Source organism: Neolamprologus brichardi, chromosome 10 (assembly GCF_056152115.1).
Source record: "Neolamprologus brichardi isolate AB-2024 chromosome 10, ASM5615211v1, whole genome shotgun sequence".
In the NCBI taxonomy this organism is placed as follows: domain Eukaryota; kingdom Metazoa; phylum Chordata; class Actinopteri; order Cichliformes; family Cichlidae; genus Neolamprologus; species Neolamprologus brichardi.
The window spans coordinates 5,115,376-5,141,360 of record NC_142113.1 but is presented as its reverse complement, the minus strand read 5'-3'; the positions used below and the strand labels follow the sequence as shown (position 1 = coordinate 5,141,360).

The 25,985-nt window shown below is 41.2% G+C and overlaps 1 protein-coding gene across 7 annotated transcripts in view; it reads left to right on the top strand.

Moving 5' to 3' along the window:
• The window catches only part of arhgap32b (Rho GTPase activating protein 32b), a 142,683-nt gene that overhangs the window by 81,956 nt on the left and 34,742 nt on the right, over window positions 1-25,985 (top strand). For 5 of the 7 annotated variants that reach the window (XM_087847097.1, XM_087847099.1, XM_087847098.1 and 2 more), the window contains 5 exons: window positions 14,372-14,458; window positions 18,391-18,528; window positions 19,673-19,765; window positions 20,067-20,189; window positions 23,283-23,360. In XM_087847097.1, the coding sequence (XP_087703223.1) occupies window positions 14,372-14,458; window positions 18,391-18,528; window positions 19,673-19,765; window positions 20,067-20,189; window positions 23,283-23,360 (519 nt within the window). Of the gene's footprint in view, window positions 1-4,788; window positions 5,385-14,371; window positions 14,459-18,390; window positions 18,529-18,854; window positions 18,876-19,672; window positions 19,766-20,066; window positions 20,190-23,282; window positions 23,361-25,985 lie in introns of those variants that run through there. The other 2 variants (XM_087847101.1, XM_087847102.1) reach the window with 2 other exon arrangements.

The following is a 25,985-nucleotide window of genomic DNA, read 5'->3' as shown; positions in this document are numbered from 1 at the left end:
CCCTTTAAAAACGGTCAGATCGGGCACGCTTCGTTTTGCGCAACTACTTTTAAATCCCGGTAGAACTGCAACCACGTGAGCTAGCGCAATAAATTTTTTTTGCATATGAAACCGGAGGAGTTGTACTTACATCTTATGCCATCAGCTTGTCCTCGGTCACGGTTTCCTTCCACATATAGCTTTGCAAAAACTGCATAAAAAGCACTTGCGGCAACACAAACATAATATTCCAGAAACAGGCTTTGCCGATCCGATCAGCTGTTCATAACACTTCCTATGTTGGAATAGACGTCAGCGCGAACTTTTGCATGTCTGCCATGACCTGCCCGAAACCGGAAGTGATATCATTTTCGCGGAAATGTAGTTTTTTACCATCAGGGCCTCATGAGCCTATACTGGTGTTTTTAAAAGTTATCTTTGACTTTATGACTTTCTGTGTTGTTTCTGGGATGCTTAGGACTCATATTGCACTGCTGGAAATAGTTTATTTTGATGCAGATGCTGCTTTTTTGCAAATTTGCAGTATAATATTTATTTTCGTTTTTCCTGCAGTGTATAAAAATTGGTGTATTTCAAAAATAAAACTATGAAGACACTCAAAATAAATTTCCTGTGGTGGGAAACTATTTTGTGCAACTTTTTTGTATTTACAGTTTTGAGGGATAAGCCTCTTAAATTTCTCTAACTAGAAATATATGTTAAAAAAACAAAAACGATTTTCAATTTTTTTGTAGTTTATTGCACTTTTTTGCAATTTATGTAATTACTATGGACTTAATGCAGACATATTATTAAAATTTAGGCTGTAATTGTTGTATAGATGTATAGCAACTTGAAATGCTCCCAAAAATGGCACTACAACATGTAAAAATATAATATAAGCTCTGGCGGACTTGGTTCTATGGTAGGTCTTAAAGGGTTAAATTGAGAGTCCACGTTGTAGGTTCACTGCAGCAACATCCATTTTCAAATACTGCACTTGGAATCTTTTCCAGATCTTTTATGGGCTTCATTAAAAAAAAAAAAATACTGAATGAAATGCATGCATCTTACCCGCTTTTGGGTGAATTTCCAAATTGTATTTAAGCTCCCAAAAACAGGGAACTGTGTTTAGAAATGACCAATTCCTGTCGTATTTTTGCTCAGGCCCTGAAATCAAAGCTGAGAGTTTGCATGTTCATCAAATAACTTGAATATGTTTGCATGTGAGTGTAAACAATGAATTGTTTTCAAGTTCCAAAATGTATAGATTTATAATCTGTGTGCAAATATATGTAGCTAAAGTAAGAAAATAGGATTTTTTTGTTCCAAACCATCATCTCATCCCCTAACAGCGACCTCTCTCCCCCTGTTTAAATTCCATTGCTCTCCTCAGTACGGTTAGACCCCTATTTTTATTTTTATTTTTTTAGCTTTAATGATTTTTAGATCCAGCTCCTTCACACTGCAGCAAAGGCCCACAGGCAGCCGTGCACTCGAAACCCCTTCAGCTCTACATCCGAGTAAAAATACTACAGTGTGAAAATGGTGCCACTGGAGACCCGCCATTTATTTTTAGTCATATTTTATGTTCTGCAAACTTCAGCCTGTAATCATAACACATTAATAAGAAGCTCTGACCTAGTGTACTGACATACACTTTAATAACTAGTAGAGAAATATGATTTAATAAACTCATTCTGTTTGCTTTGTAGCGCAGGCGAATTTATTGGCCTGACACTTTTGTGTCAGGCTCTTGCAGCCGTTTGGAGCGATCAGCTCTGCAGCAGAGAAAACAAAGTAGAGCAATCTGGGCTGTCGAGCACTGCTGCTCTATTTAGATACATAAAAATAATGTTGGTGTTTTATTTTGAAGTGTTATACGTATAATTAAAAATATCATAAATGCTTGATACCGATCACACTGTTATTTTTATTCACACATTAGCGTTTCTGTCGAGCCATCTGTTTGCCACGTTGGTCTGGACTGAAATATCTCAGTATCTGTGTGATGGATTAGACACACAATGTGTAATATGCATAAATATTTTCTAGGCAGTGTGGTTTTTCCTCACCATGAGGTTAACCGTTGTAGCTCTTGGTGACGTGTCTTCATTGGAAGTGCGTGTTGCAAACAACTTTTGTCCGTCAGTGAGGTGTGTACAGTAGAAACCACACACTCAGTGCCTGACTGCTTGGGTGTCTCTAATAACTAATTTTAGAGTCAGAAACAAAACTTGAGATTTCTCCACTGCTGTATTTTCTCCACAGGCAACACAGGAACGTGGGAAATAGTTGTGTTCAATCAGTGCTTTTAGCTTTTTGTGTCTGCAAGTTGGACTACAGTGATGTTTCCTGGAACAATAATATCTGACTAACTGACCTCCCTGAGCCTGGTTCTGCTGGAGGTTTCTTCCTGTTAAAAGGGAGTTTTTCCTTCCCACTGTCGCCAAAGTGCTGCTCATAGGGGGTCATATGATTGTTGGGTTTTTCTCTGTATCTATGAAGCGCCTTGAGGCGACTTTTGTTGTGATTTGGCGCTATATAAATAAAATTGAATTGAATTGAACAATAATATCTGACTAGGGGTGGGTTTTTATAATCGATTTATCGATTAAAATCGATTCATTAAAATCCTGAATCGATTTTTTAATACAAATTTATTTTGCCCGAAATGCCAGAATCTCTGGTGAAATCTCGCAAAATTTCAACAACCACCAAACAGCTAAGACAGTAAATGAGAGCAGGAACACGGATTCTGCACAAAGATGTAAACACACAGCGCGACCCGCGGATCAGAATCAGTGAGATGTCGCCTTTCTCACGGTCGGGGCTGAAAGCCGACAGCTCGCTGATTCTGATCTGTCGGCGGGTCCGCTCTTTGTGTTCACGCCCTTTTTGCGCTGATTCTAAAGCTGTTAGTTTGATGTCTCTCCAAACAATATTGACCGAACCAGCAGCAAAAGAAGATCCAAACTAGCTTCACATAAACATCGTCATGAATTCACTCTGACTTTTACTGTTTTGCTTCGACCACGATGCACAGCTCTCTCTCTGTACTGTTTTCTTCATTATTCGCTTGCTTGTTACGCACAAGTCTACCGTTGTTTACAGCGCTGTCGGCCGACGTTTTTTTTTCTCCGTTTTATATACTTCCTAAAATAAAACCTAATTTCTGCCGTTCAATACTGAACAAATTTAAACTTTTTTTAAAATTATGCAAAATGGAAAACGCTTAGCCATGTCTCTAATAAAACCGCTGTAACTTCAGAGGTAATGTTCATAAATTGATGGTTTTCTTTCGTTTTTGATGTACTGCAGAATATTTTTATAAAATCCAGGCCAGGAAAATCACCTTCATGTTTTTCTGTGTTTTATCTTCAGCTCCTTTGACACAAAGGCCTCTGCTGTGATGCTCACACCTCTGATAAAGTCTGGAAAGTGTCAGCTTCCTTTTTATAGATACAAAAATATGTAAATGTACTGATCTGAATTATAATATTTCTGACTGTCAAAATTTCCCAGATTCAAATCGAAGTGAATCAAATCGATTCGGGACCTTGTGAATCGGAATTGAATCGATTCTAGAAATCGGTGACGATACCCAGCCTTATATCTGACCTCTGCACATGTGGTTTGGATAAATCAGTCCAACCTGTCACTGGCACAGCACAGCAGAGACAGAATGAACTGGGTCATCATTGGATTATCATTTGATATTCATAAGCAGACTTATAGTAGAAAACGAAGTGAAGCTGTTCTCCAGCAGTCGGTCAGAGCGGGCGTCTCAGCTGAGAGGAATGGCTCACAGCTTATGTGGAAATCTGTGTTTTTATGAAGGCTTAGAAAGTTTTGGCTCAGTGGTGACTGCTGTCACACTGCACCATTCCTTTGGTAAAAGGTAGTGCAGCAGGTGGTGTTAGAGATATTTGTGATCGTCACACCGTCTTGAGAAATCTGCGTAGAAGGACACACACGCACACACACTTCCCACTGCTGCTCTCCTTCGGCGTTGTGCACACCTTCTGAAGAACCCTCCTCCTCTCCACTCCAGCGTCACTAAAAACAGCCGAGAGCTCGTCAGTGCCGTCACCACCACCTGTCCACTCACCTGCCTGGCACCGCCCCTTGAGCTCACTGCACCACCCCTCCCCTGCAGCTGAGCCTGCAGCCACACCTCCGCCACAGTCTGTACCCATAAGTTGAATTGGACTGTTTGTTTGCATGTTTTTCACGCAGAACTGAGAGACTTGCACGCCCCATGCGGCTCTGTACCCTCGTGGCTATTACCTTTTTGGTAAGCCAGGCTGTTTGCAGTCTCTTTTTAATCCATATATGTGGATGGCACACGTGAAGTTGCCACAGCTAATTCAACTTCCGCTTCAGTTTTTTTGAGGTAGCTGGCTGGGAGCAGACCCTTTAGCAGGGTGTATTTTTGGTGACTCTATTTCTACTTTGCAAGTGGTGCAAGCTGGGAGCTTATTTAGGTTATTAGGTTATATGAATAGCTTCCCATTATTTACTGCATTTGCAGATCATCACTTATTGAAAAGTGTGTTTTGAAGTTTAATAATGGGAAGTCATGGTAATTGTGTTCTTGGAAGAGCGGTCTCCTCAGTAGATCACTTTCAGTCAGACGCCACTTTGCTTGAGGACAGCACAGAGAGGACTGCAGATGTGGAAGGAGGGAAAAGCTCCCTGGCAAGTGCACGCACACCCTCTCCCCTCCTGCCCTTTCCTTCTCCTCTGCTCCTCTCTCTCTCTCCATCCCTGCTCTTTGTCCTGGGAACATACCAACCAGAGAGGGTTAAGAGGAGGAGAGAAGGGGGAGGGGTGATCCAGCATGTCAGACAGGGAAGAGGAGGAAAAAAGAGAATAGCATGTGGTGCAGGACACGGAGAGCAGACGGTGAGGTTGCCAGAACAGGACTAAAGAACACCTCTATCTTTTTGTTTTGTTTTTGCTGTTCTTTTTTGGACATTTAAACCAGGTTGTTTCCATTTGTTTTGCTGCTGCTAGTCAGATTTTCAAAGTTGCGTTGGGTGCCAGCCTCCAGAGAAAGAAGGTTTAAAATTGGGCATCCCAATGGTGGAGTGGAAGAGAAGGCAAAATGGAGGAGATGAAAGCTGTCCCGTTGAGTAATCCACCAAACCGGCTTTCATCCTCTAACACCAGCTGCTGATGATATTGTTGCCCCCTCCTCTCGCTTTCTCTCCCCGGATCCCACACTGGGAGTGCTTACACTGTATGTGAAAGAAAGTGGGGAGCTGACATTTACGTCCCGCCAAGGGGAATTGTGCTCCGTGGCGGAGAAACCCAAGCTTGGATGTACATTCTTAGACTTGAGGAACAGAGACTGGACAGGTGTTGGAGCGTTAAGGAACGTAAACTAGAGCTGACCTACTGTAAGTACGAGGGCTTTTTCTGCCCTTTCAGTTCTGCTGCTGCGGTTGCAGAGCTGTGCTTCCCCGTTGTCCTTGTGTGCCTGCAGGACTCGTGAAAAAAAGCTTGTGGCCGAGATATTGGTGTGGCACTGCATGCAGAAACCTTTGTTAGAGCGACAGCTGAGTTTAACACGGATCTCCAAGTAAATGTCTTTGGAAAACGATCAACGTGAAAGGGCTTTTCTCTTTCTTTTAGGAATTCCACAGGCCAGCTTTTACAACAGTGTAAACAAGAACAGCTGAGGGACAGACCATCCAGTGATATATATTTTTCCCCAGTATGACCATATATAGCACAGCATGACCACAGCGAGGAAACCAGTGTGGGTTTTTGTTGTTGTTTTGACTTTTTTGTGTGTTTTTCTTTTGATTTTCATGACATTAATCCAAATCCTTCATGTCAGCCTTGTTGTTATCTGTGGCTAGGTTTTGAACTTAAACCAGTATATCCACAATTCTTCAGTGTTTCTCATTTCCTGTGAAAGGCAGTCTGTTCCTGTGCTATTATTCTGGAGCTGTGGTTTTTGAAACCATAGTTTGCCAAGTGCTGGCATGATTGCAGCTGGCTTTGTGGTTACAGGGACAATGTGTGCTAGTGCAGCACAGGTTGGATTGAAAGCGAATTGCAATGTGGCGAGCTGCAGGAAATGCAGAAAACAGGCCTAGGATGGTAGGTAACGTGTGCAGCATGCTTCCAGGTTGGGTGCATGGGAGCATTTGCAGGTTCTCTTCAAAAGTTCTTAATAAAAGCAGACGTGCTCGCTGAAATGGCAAAACTGCTGCCTTTGTTTTTAAAACCTTCATCACAGCTGAAAATGTCTCCGGGGTGCTCACTTCAGTTCTGTTGTTTTTCAGCTGGGAGCCAACCTGCAGTTCACTTTCTCCCAGCCTCGTTTATTCAGTAGATGCTATCTGTAATTTCTACGTGCTGTCAGCAGAGATGATCATCGGGGACTTGGGAATCACAGCCAGGGTCTCTCTAACGGTTATAGTCATAGTTTGAGAAAGTGTCTTTCTGGGAAATAAAACAAAAGTCTGTATTTTGTTCATACACAGTGTGACTCATATTAGGTGTAATGTTCTAGAAACTAGTGTTGAAGTGTTTTTGCCATTATTAGTGTACAAAACTGTAGAGAGAAACACACATGTAGTCTCACCGCTCACCGTGCCACAGATATTTTACTGGTGTTCCCCTGTGGTAACCAGGAAATCAGCATCTAGCTGAATTACTGCTTCGTTCTGACGATAAAGACCTATTACATCATATCATGCACTAGTAAAAAAAAAAAGGGAAAAATATATTTATAAAACATTAACAAACCATAAGACTATTTGAGTATTTAAAAGATTTTGGAGCCATTGTCCTGCTATAGGGAGGCTGCTGCCTTTGTGCCTGGTCTGCAGCTTTGTTTAGGTGTTTGGGAGATATCAAAGTGATATTCACATGAATCACAGGACCCGAGGTTTCCCAGCAGAACAGATCATCAATATATTCAATTCACCAGTCAGATTTTATTGTTGTGGTTAATGTGTCAGCTGGAAGTTGAGAAATCCTTCACTTTGTGTTTACTTTGTGTTATTTTCTGAGCATGTTAGTATTCTGGCTTCAAACCCAACAGATCTGACTCTAAGCTTGGAGTTTATTCCTCTTTTTACCGGCCAATAGATTTTAGCTACATAAGCCTCTGTGACTTATTGTAACCCTGCTATTGCTGTGCTGGCATTACTTTGCAGTAGGGCTGGGCCATATCGTACCGTTCACGGTAATACCGGTGTAATTTTGGGCAATGATAGGAAAATGAGATAGAATTTGGGTAAAACGCGCATGCGCAGTGCCTTTGTTTACATACGCACATGGCGGCGACGCAGAATGAGAAGAGCGAAAGTGGATCGTTAAATGAAACGGATGAACCAGAACTGGTTTGTAAAAATGCTGCAGCTTCAGTGGTGGAACTGGTTTAGCTTTCGTCCGTCAGATACACAACAAAGCACTATTTTTGGTAGCGCATGCTAGCGGGCCGTCGTTATTACCGCACACTTAAAATCAATCCTTTGATTTTTCTGAAAGTCGACAGAGCCCCTTATAATCCCGTGTGCCTTATGTATGAACTCTGGTTGTGTTTACTGACCTCGAAACGATTTTATGTACACGGTGCTCGAAAATCTGTCAAATGTTTCAGTACGACGTTGCTAAGCTACCAAACCGCACCGCTTGATGGATTGTCGGAGCATTACGGCTATCGTAGACGGAGCCTCGCGGAGTGATACATACTGTGCTTCAACATAATATTACCGTATTGTGTGGGTATAACCTCTTTTTAAGTTTTGTGGATATTATACATGGTTATGCTGAGGATATGTCGGCCAGTTTCCACTGGAAACGCCTTTTGGTTAAACTGTCAGCAAGGAATTTGCATTTGCACTGTTACATTTTGCAATTTTAATGCACATAAAACAGCTGCTTGTTTAAGTGAAAATACATAGATTTTTTTTTTGCACTAATAAAGTTGAGGAGTTGTAAAGTATTTTGTCTAGTGTCAATTATATCGTCAGTTATATCGTTATCGCAAATTTTCAAATGTATATCGTGATAAATATTTTTATTTATTTGCTCTACTATGCAGTATTGTTTGTTTCTCAGGTAATATTAGCTGCTGTATGTATATCCCTGCCACAATCAAGGTGATCCTGAGATGTTCTCTTTGTTCACAGTATCATCTTCTTTTCATAACATTTTTTTTAACCTTTAAGTGTTTTGTGACCAGAAAGTTCCTCATCATCCCAAACCGAGTCGTAACCGTTCACACGCACATAAATGTATTGCAGAAACAGCACAGAGCCTTTCGTGTGCTGGACGGAGTCCCACAGTTTGCATGACAACACACTCGGATATTGCTAAATCAAAAAGTTCCACAGTGACTGCACCCTGAAGCATTTCCAAAAGAACTTTGGGTGCAAAATATTGACGCTCAGCAACATCATGTGGAACAACTTATAATCACACATACACACCACTTGCTTAAGAGCAGAGCAGAGTAGCACTTTAATGTCCCTGAGAGGCAATTTGGCTTATACACAGCAATCAGTAATAACAAATACATACAAGCACAGCAATAAATTGAAATAAACAGTAAACTCCAAATACGCAAAAACTGAAAGAAGCCAGAAACCAGACAGAATGGCTTTTGTTTAAAAAGCCAGTACCTGATGGATTGAATGACCTCATTTCTTTACTTTTTATTGCTGAGAAACAACTTTACCAAACAAACCCTGACAGTAACAGTCACATAAAAGTCACTAAGACAAAAGACTGCATGGAGCAGTGTTATGGGTTTGGATAGGATAAAGAATGACCTCATATGTATAACTGCCACTTCTAAGTAGGGATGGGTATCGTTTAGGTTTTATCCGATACCGGTGCCAAACCGGTACTTTTGAAACGGTGCCGGTGCTTAAACGGTGCTCAAACCGGTGCTTAAAGAATGGAGAACACAAAATTGGTCCGAAAACCTCTCATGTTCAGCTGTTTTTTTGTAAAAAGATAACAATGTTAGCCTTTTCTGCAGCTATGGGGCATATATGGTATCACTCTTGGCTGGAAGCAGTGCTTAAACAATGGAAAAAACACAAACTTTGTCCAAAAACCTCTCATGTTTAACTGTTTTCCACTTTTTCTTTGGTCATTTTAGCCTTTTTGTCCAGGGTGAAGGGAGTATCTGCCATCAAACAAGAAGACAGCCGCATGTAGCTACGATGGTGTTTGCTAGTTCACCTTACATGCATTAATGTAATAACGTGGTTAGCCTACTCAACGTAAATTACACACGAACAACATTAAGCTACTCACGCAGAGAAGAACGGCTGCTGCTGCCATCATCATCCTCATCATTTCTGCTACACTGGCAGGGCTAGGGGCCAGGACTCTCCTCTTCGTGTTTTTGGGGGATGTTGCTAACTAGATAACAGGCACCACACCCGCAGTAGATGTGCACGGTGTGAGGTCTCGCAGCAAGCTATCAAATACGGCGCATTTCTCGGCTTTAAAAAAAAACGCTATGCGTCGCCAAGTGTTTCATCGGATTTGAGGTGTTACCTCCTTTGACAGTATCACAGTATCAGCTTAAAGCACTTGTTGCAGGCTGCTGAGTTTGCATCTTTTGCTGTGAAGTACAGCCAGACTTTTGGCCGCTTCGCCTTGGGCATTTTTAATCTGTAGCTCTGCTCTAAAAGAACGTACGTACCTGGACCCGCCTACTATCCTCGGAAACGTAAAATGATTGGCTAGAATTCAAAGTGTATCACAGCTCAGAAAAATAAAGCACCGAAATGTGCGCTGCTTTTCGGTCTGGTTACTACCGTTTATGTCAGAACCGGTCCCATCATGGCACCGGATACCGGTACCCATCCCTAGACATTGATGAATCATTTATAAACACTAAAAACGTTGTCAGGTTAGACGATACAGTCATACTGGTGACACTAGTGTCCTAGTTCTAAGTTGATAACAGCCTGTTTTATCGATTGGTCCATGTGTGCAGTCCAGACCAAAATACTTTTTAAAAACCAATAGATCAATACCACATCTCGCCCTGGTCCAGTCACCACTGAGCAGCTGGACTTTAGATGGGTTTTATGTTGTTTTTGTTGTTGTTTTTTGTGTGTTGTTTGTGTGTTTTTAAGCAGTGTGAGCAGCCGGTGACACGTCATTCATTTTTACACCATCAGCCCATTTCGTGATAACTTTGCCAATTTATTACTTAGCAAACAAAAAGTATTTCCTGATAATCAAATTCCTGGAAAACCAAAACTTGCATCAGCCTCAGATGATTTCTGTGAGGCCAGGTGATTAGCCAGGTTCTGCATTGTCTGACTCAAAACATAAAGGATCATATCTATGCTTTATCATCTGAGGAGGCTTTCCTTAACTAAAGCAGAGAAAACACAAAGGAAAGGGGGAACGTGGCCAGTTTTTGGATAAATTGTCATCCTCTTCCTCCTCCTCACCTCAAGCCTGATCTCCTGAAATGAAGTCAGGTTCAAACATACGAAAATTTGCGTAAACGAGCTCATTGATTCCCGTTGTTGTCAGCCAACAGCTCTGTTGGTCCTACAGCAGCCACTGTAACTAGGATTAACTACTGACATCTATTGGTAACATTTTACTGTAACAGTTGCATGCAGCCTTCTTTGTCTTTGGATACCAATCTCTCTTTTTGCGGCACACAGGCATGTGCCCATCACTACCTCCTCTCTAGATTTTTGTTGTTGTTGTTGTTTTTCACTTGAGTTGTATTTTCACATGATATTGAATCATGCTAATCAATGCTAACAATCCAAGATCAAAAGTATTGACAGAAATACTTTTCTTTTGTTTAGTTCTGACTCCCTGATGTTAACAGGTTAATCGAAGGTGGCTTTTTACTTTACTATCATGAAAAACAATAAATGCTGATGTTAACATGAACACTTTTAGTAGATTTTTTAAAAACAGTTGAAAATTTCTCCACGTCCCATCCACGTTTGGGACGTCTTTCTCCTGTGGACTTGTTCCAAAAGTGCATCGCTTTGTTTTTGGGTATTAACTTCCAAGTACAGTTCAATTTGTTTTTGTTTTATTAGCTTTTATCCTTTTAAATGCTTTACTTGTAAACAATTCCCTTGCTTTTATTTTGAAAGTTAAGTGGCGCTAACCAGCTAACCTAGGCTGTTTCCTGTCTTCTGTTTCCCTCTTTCGAGGCTGACCAGTCAAGATTCAACAACTGTATTAAATCAAACTTGCTTTAATGGGATCCAGAACACTTCCATGTGTTTTCGTCCCCCTCACTGGCACAATGACATTGTTCCGACAGGCTCTGTTTAGTGGACCCACACAGCACATAAATACCCTCGATCTCAGTTTTTATGCTGCTGTTGTGAAAGCAGAACTTTTGTTTGTGCTAACACAAAATGCAGATCTAACATATTGATGCAGCAAATCATGAGCGGGTCACTTACTCTTTCACAGTTTCACAAAAGTTAAAAATTTGGTTTTTTTTATTTGTATTTTACAAAATGTAATCATTTTTTTATTCAAAATAAGAGTGTCTGCAAACTTTTTCAGTTTTCTCAGTAGTACAACTAATTATTATCAATTAATCAGCAACCAAACCTCCCTGCATTAGACTGGCAACCAAAGACCAGGCATAGATTTGGGGAGAATAGAAGTGACACATAATGGCATTGACCTGCTATTCATTCACCTTTGCAAGTACAGAACAAAATGAATATCAGATATTCATTCTTTATGTTCTGTATTTATTTTTATTCTGACGTGGAGACAAATGATTCATAGATGGATGGGCTGCCCTGAAAATGCTGTTTTAAGTTCTGAACTTCCTGAATCTCTGCAGTGGAGACAGGGATTGCAAACATTAGCACAACTATCTGACACAATAGCTTCTCCTATGGGAAATAGAGCAGGTTCAAAAGCACCAGCTCTTATATAATGCAAGATTAAAACACCTGTTCAACTTTTCTTTGTATCACTGGTATAAAAGAGGGATTGGGAAACCACATGAGGCTGTTTCATTAAATGGCTAGTATCAAAGAAGAGACAACAACAGTATGTTGAACACGAAGACGTGCAGTTTTGAACAATTAAATCTGTTCAACCAGTCTTCCCTGCCTCAGTATAGACTGGTGGGATGGCAACCTGTCACCATGGCTACGCAAATTATGTCATAGTGGCAATGTGCACTGGAAGACCCCAATTATGAGGTGTCTCTGCATACAAGACCTAGTGCCAGATGATATGACAACATGTGCTATAAATTTGGTGAATACCGTTTCTAGTGTTTCTGTTCTTACACACTTTTCATGTGATTTTTGCAAATTTACCTCCTATAAGATATTTGGCTACCTGATAGTACCATATTACCCCAATAGAGTACTTTGCTCTTAGCGAGCACTTACTATATTCCATCAGCATGTTGGCCGTTGCCTCTGTTCACTTGGAGCTCATAACTTTAATTATCATTATATCCTTTTATTTCCAGGATCTTAATTTGCATCAATTGTTTGAATTTGTCTGATGGATGTTGTACCTCAGGTCCAGCTTGAGATCCTGAGAAGTACTGGAGCTTAGCTTTAGGACTGCTGACGCAATCCAGGAGTGAGCTACATTCCCATAAAGAAACCTCTGGTTCTCTTTGCAACCACACTCAGTATCTCACTATGGGAAGCACCTTGTGGCGTAACCAATAACAGAAGCTCCACTACCACCACATCTTTCTAAACAGACCAATCACTTCAAGGACATGGCATTCCCCTCCCCCTTTTATAATAGCCCCTGGTTCCACACCAGGTACTCTCTTTCTTTCCTGTGAAGATCATTAGAGTGGTCCTGAACCATAGAGCATGACATGCATTGCCAGAGGTTACAGTTTGCAATGAAACCATCCAGTTTCAATAGCACGGCATGAGCTGAAAGGGCTTTGGACAGCAACGTTTCTTCTCTTGTTGGCTGAAGGGCAGGAAGCAATGCACTGGAAAAGATAATGAATGGATACCTAAATGGATTTATGTTCCCTCAATTCTCACTTCAGCAAATACAAATTCATAATTTTGAATGCCTTTTAGGCCATAGTCTAAGAATAGCAGACCCTCTTTTTCAGACTGGCGCTCACCCTTGGGGTTTTCTCCAAGTATGTTTAGGCAACTCTGAACCCTTGGCAGGCGGCAGGGCTCAGTGTGTTTGTATATTTGAAAGATTTTCTAGTATGTGTGAAGAGGCACTGGAGAAAAACACCCAGGCACTATTATGCAGCCTGTCTGGCTTGATTTTCATCATCAATTGTATCAAGAGTGTGCCGTCTCCCACTCTGAATATTAAATATCTGGACCTTGAAATGACCCGGTTCTTTTCAGGGTTTTCTATCGAGAGGTTGTATGAAGAAAATTTTCCTGCACATTGCTCTGTTTCCCAAGGGAACCATGGTCTCTATTTCTTGCTGCTCCTGAAAAATTGTCATGTCTCGGTCAGGACAGAATGCAACAGTGGTGGTGTATATAAACTGTCAGGGATGCGCTTGTTTCGTGACATTACACAAGCTTTCTCTCTGCCTGATTATGTGGAGCAGCAAGCACCTCCTGCCGACTCACGTTCCTGGTGTGTTGAACACCAGAGCGGATTTGCTCTCCAGAGGGAAACCACTGTACGGGGAGTGGATGCTCAACCACAAAAAAGTCCATCAGCTCTGGGTCACGTTCAGACAGATGTACATAGATCTGTGCGTTTTCATGCAATGCAAACAATGACCTTTGTTCTTTAAGAAATGAGGGAGTGTTCTTGAAGTGACTGGTGTGTATATTAAACAGGCATAGTGGTAGTAGAGCTTCCATGACTGGTCATGCAAGTGGAGCTGGGTCTTCAGAGAACTGAGGTTACCCTGGTAACCAAGCATTAATGAATCCCTGGTTTTTTTGATAAGAGAGTGAAGCATTTCAACATTTCAACCTACTTGCTTGGGCACTGAAAAACGTGCTTAGAATAAGTATGGAGGGGCTGGTCGGCCATCCTAATATATGGGGCAGAGCCTTGAGTGTAGCTCAGCAGGTCACTGGTGATTCTGTAGTTCATCATGCCAAAGCAGTTCTCTATAGAGAAAGATGTAACGTTAGAAAAAGAACTTTGTCTCAAAAAGAAATGAACTGACTTCCATTAACTGAGGACCGAGGTCTACTATTACAAGTTTGTGAGTGGATGGCACTTTGATATGGCCCAAGCCCACAAAACTACTCCTGAAACCATTCATGAGCCTGCGTTTGTCACATATGTCAGGCAGAGATGCATGCGATAAAACAAGGCAAGATAAACCAATACTTTTTAATCGTATTTAAAGAACCACAATTGCTTGAAGTAACCCATGTTATGCTCATCGAATGCCTCAGACCTTCTCTCTGTTTTTCAGCTGTCCCTTGGCGACGAACAAAGCGAAGTGACTCGGAATGGCTATGAATCTAAGGAGCTGGTGTACTTGGTTCATATTTACTGCCAGGTAAGACTGCAAACTCCTGTGCATTGGTGTTGCATTAGTGTGTGTATGTAAAACAAAAAACAAACTTGGCTGTGGGAAGTCTTTATTGTTCAAGCTTGGGTCCTCTACCAGAGGCCGGGGAGCTTGAGGGTCCTGCATAGCATCTTAGCTGTTCCCAGGACTGCAGTGTTCTGGACAGAGATCTCAGATGTTGTCGATGGGATCTGCTGGAACCACTTGCCCAGTTTGGAGGTCACTGCGCTAAGTGCCATCACCAGTTTGTCCATCTCTATCTGGAAGTCCCACATGATCTTAGCTTGGTCATTCTCAACCACCCTAGGGGGCACTTTTCATTTCGACCTTGTGATTTCTAGGCCATACTCAGCACTAGGGCTGCCACGATTAGTCGACTAGTCACGATTAGTCGACTATCAAAATCGTCGACGACTAATTTAATAGTCGACGCGTCGTTTGAAGCTTTGTAAGATCACAAAAGACGCAGGAATAAGTAGTAGGATTTAAGAGTGTAATAACGGACTGAAACAGAAGATGGCAGCACTGCATGTACGAGGATGCCAGCTGCCGTTAAACCCCGAAGAAGAAGAAGTAGCGCAGCCCAGCTCAGTTTCCAACAATGGTGGCAGCTAGTTAGTTTTAATATTACTCTTATTATTCTTTCTGGGTCACAAAATAAACGTTTAACATATTTTCAGGTGAGAATGTAGCTGTGTAAACCTCAAATATCTGCTCAGTTTATCAAGACGCCACATATTTTCAAAAGCACTCCGACGTTTTCGGAGACGTCTGTTACCCACTAGCGCGATAGCTAGCCGGGGGCTAGGCTCACTAGAGCCGTGAGAACACCGGACTCCTGGCAAATCGTTTTCAAACCCACCAACGTCTTTCGCTACTCAGGTTAAACATGATATATAAGTCACTTAGATAACTTAAAAATGTTCTTGTTTGGCTTTTTTAGTATTTTATTTGTTCCTGAGTAAATCGGTTTGGCTGAGATTAAAGTTATAGTTTTTACACAGCTGAATAAACGTCAAGCAGACAGCTGATTATCAGAAGTGTGAGATGCTCGAGAATATACTCCGGTGTCCTGTTATATTTTAGATAGCAAGGAGTTTGTTTTGGTGAAGTTTAATAATCTGCAAATGTCATTAAAATTTAATAAACTATCATCTTGTCTTTATTTTTAGTTAGCACATACCTTAAACACTTAAAGCTGTAAGCTAATGATAGTTATATAAGAGCAGATGCATGATCTGACTAGTCGACTATCAAAATAATCATTTGTGGCAGCCTTACTCAGCACATACTTTACTGACAGGCTTGTTCCTGAGCTGCTGCTGTTTCTGTGCCGTCTTTCAGTCTCAATATCATCCATCATTCTATCTGCCGGTGGCACATGCTGTGAGAAAGTGTAGTGACTACACTGATATAAAACCAATAAATTATACCTGCTTTAAATTTGACTGTTGTTGTCTCTAACTTTGCACAGTGATCAAGCATTCCTTGTCATTTTTGATCAACTTCTAAAGTTCCCATTCTATAATTTTTTTTAGATAAACTTCAGTAATGTATGCCAAGTCTTCTCCACTATGTCAAAATGGCAACTTTTCAATCTAATTTTCGAGAATCAGATGATATTTGGCAAGTTGGGTGCTGAGCAACTATTGTTGGTCTGGTCTGTGCTTTGAGGCACTGTGTACTGGCACACAATGGGACTAGCTTGATGGAGATATTAGCTTCATATAAACCTGAACATATTTATTTATTTATTCTTTGTACTGCAGTCACTCAACTTTTTAAGTGTCTTAAAATTTGTATAACGATGCACAAACCACATAGGCTCCTGTTTAGCCGAACACATACACCTCAAATGTTGAATAGCACCTGTTGAGATATCAGCAGACTTCTCCCTCTCAACAGGTCATTTCTGAAATGCCTACGCTGTTATCTGAAAGAAATCAAAGTTATGTAGGAAATGAAAAGAGCTGTGGATGAACGCCACAGCTGGGAGAGTGATTTGAAGAATGTGGGAAGGAAGGCTACACAGTTCAAACCCTTCGACTCATTTTCAGAAAGAACTAGAAACAGGTTGTTGCATGTTTTATGGAGTATTTTTTATTTTTTTACTTTGACTGAAAAATCTAAATTGCAAAGCTAATTGGCTAAATTTAAGAAAAGCACTGATTTTATTTCAAATTAATTGAAAATGTACAAATCTTTACACAACTGGATTCAACCAGATACATGAAGTACAGCAAACAAACAGACATGCAAACCAGATGCTCACAAGCTTTACCTTGTGACACATTTTTATTCCAGTTTCATGCATTCAAATGTACAGATTATCTTCCATTTGCAGCACCGTAGCAATGGCACACAAGTATGTGGCGGGGCACTTGGAAATTGTAACTACTTAAAGTCGATCGGAGGGTTAACTTGGAAATGCATCTGTAAGTGGGACAGGGAAGCATCGAGTTCCCAAAGCCAACAAAGCTCTCCCAGTGGCATCTCTCCCAGCCAGCACTTTAAAACAGCACTGGAATCAGTGGGCTGAGTGTTGCACTGCAGTCCCACTCGTGCAAGTCTTTGCCTCAAAGACAGTTTTTCTAGGCCAGATCAAAGCAGAAGACTTCTTTTGAACACTAGTTTCTCTGAGAGGGTTTTGAGGTTTCTTGTTGTTTAAAACAGAAATAGCCAATACACGGAGCAACTGTTATTTAAGTTAGATTTAATTTAGTGGTTTGAAATCAAAATTATTCTATTGTTTATTCTACAAGCGAGGGCCGGGCTCACACTGTGTGATTTTTTTTTTTTTTTCCTTCCAGTCGCGCGATTCAGCTCCTGCTCAAACTGCACGATTGACTCGCAGGGGTTAGAAGTTCATAGGTCACAATGCAGGGTCTCGCACTATACGACCTGATGCGACCCGAGTGCTCACACTGTGTGTCCATAAAATGAAGGTTATAACAGAAATTCTGTCGCTCGCTCTCCCTCTCTGTCTTTCACTCACACAGACACACCACCGCCATCAACTTTGCTAAATTGCTAATGAAAAACATGATCAGGCAGCTGTGATTGAGCAGCAATGTCCATCCAACTATTTTCACGGTTGTTGTGGTCGTGATAATTTTGTGAGGCCACATCGAAAAGGCTCGGATGAGCTTTCCAAAGTTCTACAAGTTGTGCCTCCATCGCTTGTGTCCAGATCACAGGCTGCACTGCCGCGCTGCGCCGTCTTTTTCGCTGACATTTGTGTTTGCGCGTGCGCAGTGTGAGAAACTGCGGTGACACCCTCACGACGGTCGCGAGGATTTCACACAGGTTTGAAATCCTCACGACCAAGCGAATGATGATCGGGAGCTGGTCATGAGGTGTTAATCGCTTCTCGTTACCCCACGTATACTACACGACGCACAATGAAGGCCAAAATCGGGCCGATCGCCAAAACAGTCGCATGACTCAAAAATCGCACAGTGTAAGCCCAGCATAAGGTGTCGATGATCAGTGAATACTTTTTAATACAAAGTAGACAAATCTGTGGGCGACTTGAGCCCCCTTTTTAGATTTTTTTTAAAACATTTTTTAAATCTTAGATACTCTTCCATTGATTTAGAGGCACAGATAATTTGTTGCCATGTTTTATCAGTCTGTTTATGAGGAACGTTTGTAAAACAGCGTACAGACTTGGCCTTTTAAACTCTAACAAGACAAACAATGAAGTGCTACATATATAAGAACTCTTTATCATTTGTTGCAAATTGCATGTAAAATGTTTCCTACTCTCAAGCTTATGTTGTATCTGACAGCTAAGCTCTGCTTTTTATCATTTGAATTTAACCTTAGCCCAGTTTAATAGAAATATGTATCCCTTCAGTCAACTGTTTGTGTTCTCTCTCCTTCTTTTTGGCGGTTACGCTTGCATTGCTGTTCTGAAGGGTCGAAGTTGGATTGTGAAGCGCAGCTATGAGGATTTTCGTGTCCTGGACAAACACCTGCACCTCTGCATCTACGACCGACGCTTCTCACAGCTGCCTGAGCTGCCTCGATTGGACAGTCTGACTGATCAGTCTGAGGTATTGGAGCATCCAGGGACTGTGATCAAAATCAGTGCTTTATTTTGATCAGTACCCTCGAGGCTTTATTATTTTTACATTATGTATGCAGAAACTGTAGATTTGTGGAAACCTGTATGGCTTAAATCCCAAAGTGATTTGTAGTCTTGCTGTTACAGACTATCAGTATTCTGAGCCAGACTCAAGCTTAGATCAGAGAACAATAATAATAATGATGGATTGCATTTATATAGCGCTTTACAATTCCACTATTCATTCACTCTCACATTCACACGCTGGTGGAGGCAGCTACAGATGTAGCCACAGCTGCCTGAGCTCAATTGGACAGTCTGACTGATCAGTCTGAGGTATTGGAGCATCCAGGGACTGTGATCAATACCCTCAAGGCTTTATTATTTTTACATTATGTGTGCAGAAACTGCCCAAAGTGATTTGTAGTCTTGCTTTTACAGACTATTATCAGTATTCTGAGCCAGAGCTTAGATCATAGAATAATAATGGATTGCATTTATATAGCGCTTTTCGGTGTCCTCAAAGTGCTTTACAATTCCACTATTCCACTACTCTCACATTCACACACTGGGGTGCACACCAGCAGGCAGCAGGTGAAGTGTCTTGCCCACGGACACAACGACCGAGCCTGGGCTCGAACCGGCAACCTTCTGGTTACAAGACGAACTGCCAACTCTTTGAGCCACGATCGCCCTTAGAATTCATTGTCATTAATATCGATAGTAGGAAGCCGTGGTTTACATGGTTTTTACATGACAGAACTTTGATCTCAAACATTCTGCTGATCAAAGTTTTACTGTTTTATAATGTCTCATTTGGGGAGTTGTGGTACCAGAAACTATAAAGCTAAATATCCCTTGTAACATTAGGTCAGAGCTAAAGTCATTTCAAGTTGTTTGTGTACTATTATGCAGACCTCATCATTAGCTGGAAAATGTGCTGCCTTTGTGAACACATAACAAAAGCAAGCAGACTTTAAACCTTTAAAAGGATCTTTAACTATAATGACTTGTTTTGGCAGCAGACTTTGAAATTTACTGTGTTTGTAATGAAGTGTTGCACTAGTAAATGGCACTATTGTGAAGTAAATGTAATGACTCTAACTGCTCTCTGTGTTTTTGTCCATGTTTAGTCAGTTTCCCAGATGTTGTTGGCTTACCTCTCCCGGCTCTCAGCAATTGCTGACAACAAGATCAATTGTGGGCCTGCCCTCACGTGGATGGAGGTAAATACACTTCCTGTAGAAGAATAATTTAACTAAAGGACTGCTGAAATTACACATAACCATCTAGTATTTATTGATATAGATAAAGTAAATATTATGAGGGACTTCAAACATTCATAGGTATTCATTTATTCCTATCAATTGTAACTTAAGCCCTGCAGGTTGTCTTTGTACCCTTACACATTTTCAGTCTGGAAGCACCAATAGAAACATATTTAGCGCACTCTTATATTAGAATTTGTTAGCTGATGGCTGCCTCTGTTAACCTGACATGTACGTTTTGGGTTTGTGTTTTCATCAGGTGGACAATAAGGGGAATCATCTGCTGGTTCACGAAGAATCGTCCATCAATGTTCCGGCGATTGCTGCTGCTCATGTCATAAAGCGCTACACAGCCCAGGCCTCAGACGAGCTGTCCTTTGAGGTGACGGTCACGCCTTTTTCCTTTTTAATAGAAACAAATCTGTAGCTTCAACCATGTCACATACATGAGCGTTTCTAGAGAATAGAGATGGGGGAACATGATGTACTTTCTGTTTTTGTCCACTGCACCCAGCTCTCACTTGTGACTCCTTGTAGCCGTTGCCATATAAAAGTCTGGGCAATGGCTTCCACAGAACCTGATGGTTGTGAATCATTCTGTTAACCCTTTAAGACCTACCATAGAACCAAGTCTGCCAGAGCTTATATTATATTTTTACATGCTGTGGAGCCATTTTTGGGAGCATTTCAAGTTGCTATACATCAATACAACAATTACAGCCTAAATTTTAATAATATGTCTGCATTAAGTGCATAGTAATTACATAAATTGCAAAAAAGTGCAATAAACTACAAAAAAATTGAAAATCGTTTTTGTTTTTTTAACATATATTTCTAGTTAGAGAAATTTAAGAGGCTTATCCCTCAAAACTGTAAATACAAAAAAGTTGCACAAAGTAGTTTCCCACCACAGGAAATTTATTTTGAGTGTCTTCATAGTTTTATTTTTGAAATACACCAATTTTTATATACTGCAGGAAAAACAAAAATAAATATTATACTGCAAATTTGCAAAAAAGCAGCATATGCATCAAAATAAACTATTTCCAGCAGTGCAATGTGAGTCCTAAGCATCCCAGAAACGACACAGAAAGTCATAAAGTCAAACATAACTTTTAAAAACACCAGTATAGGCACATAAGGCCCTGATGGTAAAAAACTACATTTCCGCAAAAATGACGTCACTTCCGGTTTCGGGCAGGTCATGGCAGACATGCAAAAGTTCGCGCTGACGTCTATTCCAACGTAGGAAGTTTTATGAACAGCTGATCGGATCGGCAAAGCGTGTTTCTGGAATATTATGTTTTTGTTGCTGCAAGCGCTTTTTATGCAGTTTTTGCAAAGCTATATGTGGAAGGAAACTGTGACCGAGGACAAGCTGATGGCATAAGATGTAAGTACAACTCCTGCGGTTTCATATGCAAAAAAAAATTATTGCGCTAGCTCACGTGGTTGCAGTGCTACCGGGATTTAAAAATAGTTGCGCAAAACGGAGCGTGCCCGCTCCAACCGGCTTTAAAGGGTTAATATCAGCTCCTTCACTAGCACACACAGAAGAGTGAGCTCCAGTGAGCTACCTGGATGTAACTGTCATGGTTCAATGGGCAGGAAGCTTGAGCCATCAAAGTGCTTTGGAGAACAGTTAGGTTACTGATGGGGCGAGGCATCACACACAAGCCTCAGCTTCATTAGCTTGCTGCCAGGAGAAAGTCCCTGATACAGAGATGATCCAAAGGTTGGCGATGAAACATGTTTAGGCAGGTTAATATGGTTAATACTTGTTTCCCTATAGCACTGCAACAAGGCAGGCTCTCCTACAGAGGTGCTAAAAAGATGCTGTTGCATCAACCCTGGCTCCTGGAAGGAGTTCACACAGGGCTGCTCTGCCTGGTGCACCCTAATTCACTCTGGAAAGGGACCATGATGAAGTGAGGTGTACAGAAGAGAAGAAGCAAAGATGCCAGCAGCAGAAAATGAGTGAGCCACGCAGTCTTGCAGTGGCTTATTCAAAGCTACGATTAGTCTGACCAGCCAGCTTTATTTTGCGGTGACGGGAACCTTCAAAGAGCATAATATACATTTATGTAGATACATTTGTGTAGAGAGTTGTCGTGATGTCTAATTGACAGTGATGTGGACATTGTACCAGTCCAGAGAGCTAAGTGTGAAAGCAAAGACTTACCGTGGATCTACGTCCCTACCCTCACCTGTGCTCACGAGTTTTGAGGAGTGACTGAAAAAACAAGATCGTGGATATAAGCAGCTTTCTCTGAAGGGTAGCCGCCCTCTCCCTTAGAGGTAATGTAACGAGTGCAGTCATTTGAGTAGAGCTGTTGTTCCTGTGCATTGAAAGGAGCAGTTAAGCTGGTTCTTGCATCTGACTAAGATGCCTCCTGGGTGCTTTCTGTGTGAGGTGCCTACCAGGAGGAGGCCACAGATAGACCTAGGAGACATTAGAGAGATTCTATTGCTTGGTGGGAGGTGACGGCTGGGGAGAGGGAGGTCTGGGTTTCTCTGCTTAGGCTGCTGCAACACCCCAGTTAAGCTGAAGATGTATGGATGTTGTCTTTAAGGGACAAATATACATATATGTAGAGAGTTGTCTCTGTTTCATTAGCTTCAGTAACTCAGTGTAGTCTATTGTTGCTTTGCTTTCATTTATCTCTGACTAACTGGTGTAACTTTGTATGATGTAAGATAAATCACTGTGGCGGGGTGTGTTCTGCGATGCCGTGCAGGGAAGGTGGACGCACCTGCACCTGCACGGCATCTGCAATCATGCCCCGCCGACTTAAATATTGCACCGGGTCCTGTGTTTGGTGTTGATGCGTACGGCTGGCAGCAGGAGAGCTGCAGCCGTTGAGTGTACTGTTACAGCAACCGTGTGTGCTGCAAAGCATGTTTGGGTCTGCCATGGTCATGTGACTGCTCCCTCTCCAAAAGCTGTACTGGAGTTTCAAACTTTTTTTTAAAGCTGTATTAAATTCTGGAAATAAAGATTTCTACACGCTGATTCCCTGAACAGTAAAAAGTGACTGTCCAGTGACTTACACCTTAAAATTCTTAGTAGACCCATGCTGTGTTACTGAGGCAAAACCCTGATAGAGACAACAGCTTATGAATGCTTGTTTTGTCTATGACTAGTATTAGCGCACACACTTACTTACTCTGTGTCAAAATATAAGAGTGAATTCTTTACACCTATTTTTTAAACTGGCTTTGTAGCAGTTAATGTTACACAGATGGTGATACAAGAGGAAAACGAACTGAAACAGCAATAAAGATGCCTTCGGTCCAGATATTACCCGTAAATAAATATGAAAACTGAGTAGGTGTTTGTTTTTTTGTCTTTCAAGACAAGCTTTTCAGCTCTAAACAATCCTTACTAAATATGCACTTGTCAGAGGAAGTCAGCTTAGATGTATTGTCATTTCAGTTATAACAATCATTGATGTCAGCTTGTTACTCTCTGCAGGTTGGCGACATCGTGTCTGTGATTGACATGCCCCCTAAAGAGGACACCACATGGTGGAGGGGCAAGCATGGTTTTCAGGTACGCTGCTCACAAAGCACCTTGAAACAGAAACTCTCACACAGCACGCACGTTCTTTCCCTCTGGCTGTAAACTTTTGATATGACTTGTATTTGAGGTTTTCAAGGACAAAGAGCTTCTTTGTAAAGTAAACTTCAAATATTTAAGAGTCTGCTGAAAGGCAAAGGGAGATACAAATCCACCTTCATGTGAAGCTTTGGGGGAGATTACGTGGTGCATCTGAGTTAATTCATATTCCTACGTTGTGTGCATATATAGTCAGTCATGTGCTGTTCACGGTTTTATCTGCTCACACATAACCCTGAGCATTATGCAGTGTGAGCATGATTTTCTCTTGGTACTAAAAATATTGCATGTTTCGTGAAAGAAGATAAAACCATGAACAGCACATGACTGAAGTTAAAGGAGCTGTGTGTAACCTGGCAGCCACAGCTGTTAGAAAACTGCAATGGACGTTGTCAGAGTGTTTATATTGAGTCTAACTTGACTGATGAGACAAAGCAACCAATGCTAGATACATGTTGTGTAGTTGGCTAACCCCGATATGTTGGCTGTTACTGTAAGAAGCAAGTGTTAGCATGTATTAGCATGTATTAGCATGCTAACATGTCTGTGAGAACCTTCACAGACATGTTAGCATGTATATTTACCTTGTGCAATTGATTTACTGATGCCTGAAATCAAGACTGTTTGATGTTATACAGAAGTTAGTACACAAGTAGGTATAATGCATTAGCAAGCTAGCCAACTAGCATTAACACTAAGACTAAGAATTAGCTAGCTGTCTCTTAGCTGCAATGTAAGAATATATGTGATGCCATTCTTGGCCATTCTTAGCATATATAATGTAAAGAATAACTTAGGCATTCCATTTTCAAATTACTTTGTATGCTAATATTCACATAAAGTAATTTAAAGAATTGATTTGCTAAGTAATCAAATGGAGCATACTATGGTGTTTTTAGCATAGCTGTTATTAAACACATGTTCATACTGTTAAAGCCCTATGTCATTCTACAAATGTCATTAAAACTTCATTAACTAAACAAACTGCTTCCATATTAATAGCATTTAGCTCCAGCTTCATGCATCCGCTTAGCTCTTATTGGCTACTGAACTAATTAGCGTTATAAAGGGGGCATTGGCACATTCAAAATGTCTTAGTTTTCACTCACGGAAAGCACACACCTGTTGGACAATCTATACCAAGGAGCAGGCCGTATTGTAAAAGCAGTGCGGAGGTCCTGTTCAGTTAATGGAGGTAAGGTACCAATCAGCTGCTGCTGCCTAAGTTAAAATACCTGTCGGTCAAAGTAGTCACAATACTGATGAAGTTAGTCAAAAAGCTTGCTTAATCACTATTTAACATGAATCCTATCAGTCTAAGAAAACACTTAAATCGACAGTTGTATTTTGAAATGAAGGTCATCAATAACATAGGAGAACAGTATGTCCACTGTGTTTGTGTGTATGAAACTTTTACCCAGACAAGTGTATACAAAACACTGTGGGTAAGATTTGCTAAGTGGGTGTTCAGGTGTAAAGGAGGCCAGCATTAAAGCCAAACAGGGGGCTGCGTTGGTGGTGCTTAACTGGTGAAACAGTGAAAATGATCTAGAAATTAATTAATGTGCTTAAAAGAAAGCCAGATGTGGAAGTTTATAATACAAATTTTTCAGCAGTTGCTTTTCCAGGTTTTTGATAGGTCACATCATCGGCTGGAAGATGTTGCCTTACACGGAGCTCGGCCTTCTGCCTGACAAGTCTTTATTTTTGACACATCCCTCAACATTATCACCCCCGCTGCTTCTCCTGACTGGCTCCGTCCAAATAATTGCAACACCCCAGGCAACAGTGGGTGCAGTGTTATAGTTTATGTCTATGAAAGGATCTGGAACAATCCCCACATACCCACATGTATAGTTTTTGCTTCCTGACCATAACCAGATCCTATTGTGATCACAGCGATGAGGAACTAATTGTTCCTCATTTAGTTTGAGAACCTATATTTTAAAGGTTATGTGATGTTGGTGAATAGTCCAGCCCTAGCAGGATGTTTACTGATCATTTATGTTTAACTAGCTACAAATAGCTAGCTTCCTCTGGATTACAGAGTTTCTGAACACTTGAACACATGTAGGCTGGTCTATACTTATAGATGTTTTATATGAATGAAAGGTTCACTCAGTTTGTCACATTTGAACTTTGTTAACAGCAAAAGCAAAGTGAAACTCAAACCTAGGATGTCTTGGTAGAACTGATGGAGTACTGCACCACCAGTAGGGGGCAGTTGATGATGGCAGAAGTGGCCTGTTTGTACCACTAATACTCCTGTGTTTTATTGTGTAATGTAAACTTTAGGTTAAAATCCATAATGGGTAAAGAGCAGCTTCAGATTTAGCAGATTTAGAATAGGCTACTGTGCCACTGTGCCACATAGGCTACTGCAACATGTCCAAAACTCTGCTATCTGGGTTCTGACGCACATTTAACTGGTTTCCACAGTCTGGTCCACCTGGGCTGGCCCACAGTAAAATCCTCAATGACAGTTTCTCTCGACATGGCATTCAGTCTTTGAAACTTCACTGCTCTGACACTGGGTGGCTTTTAATTCCTCTTTACAGG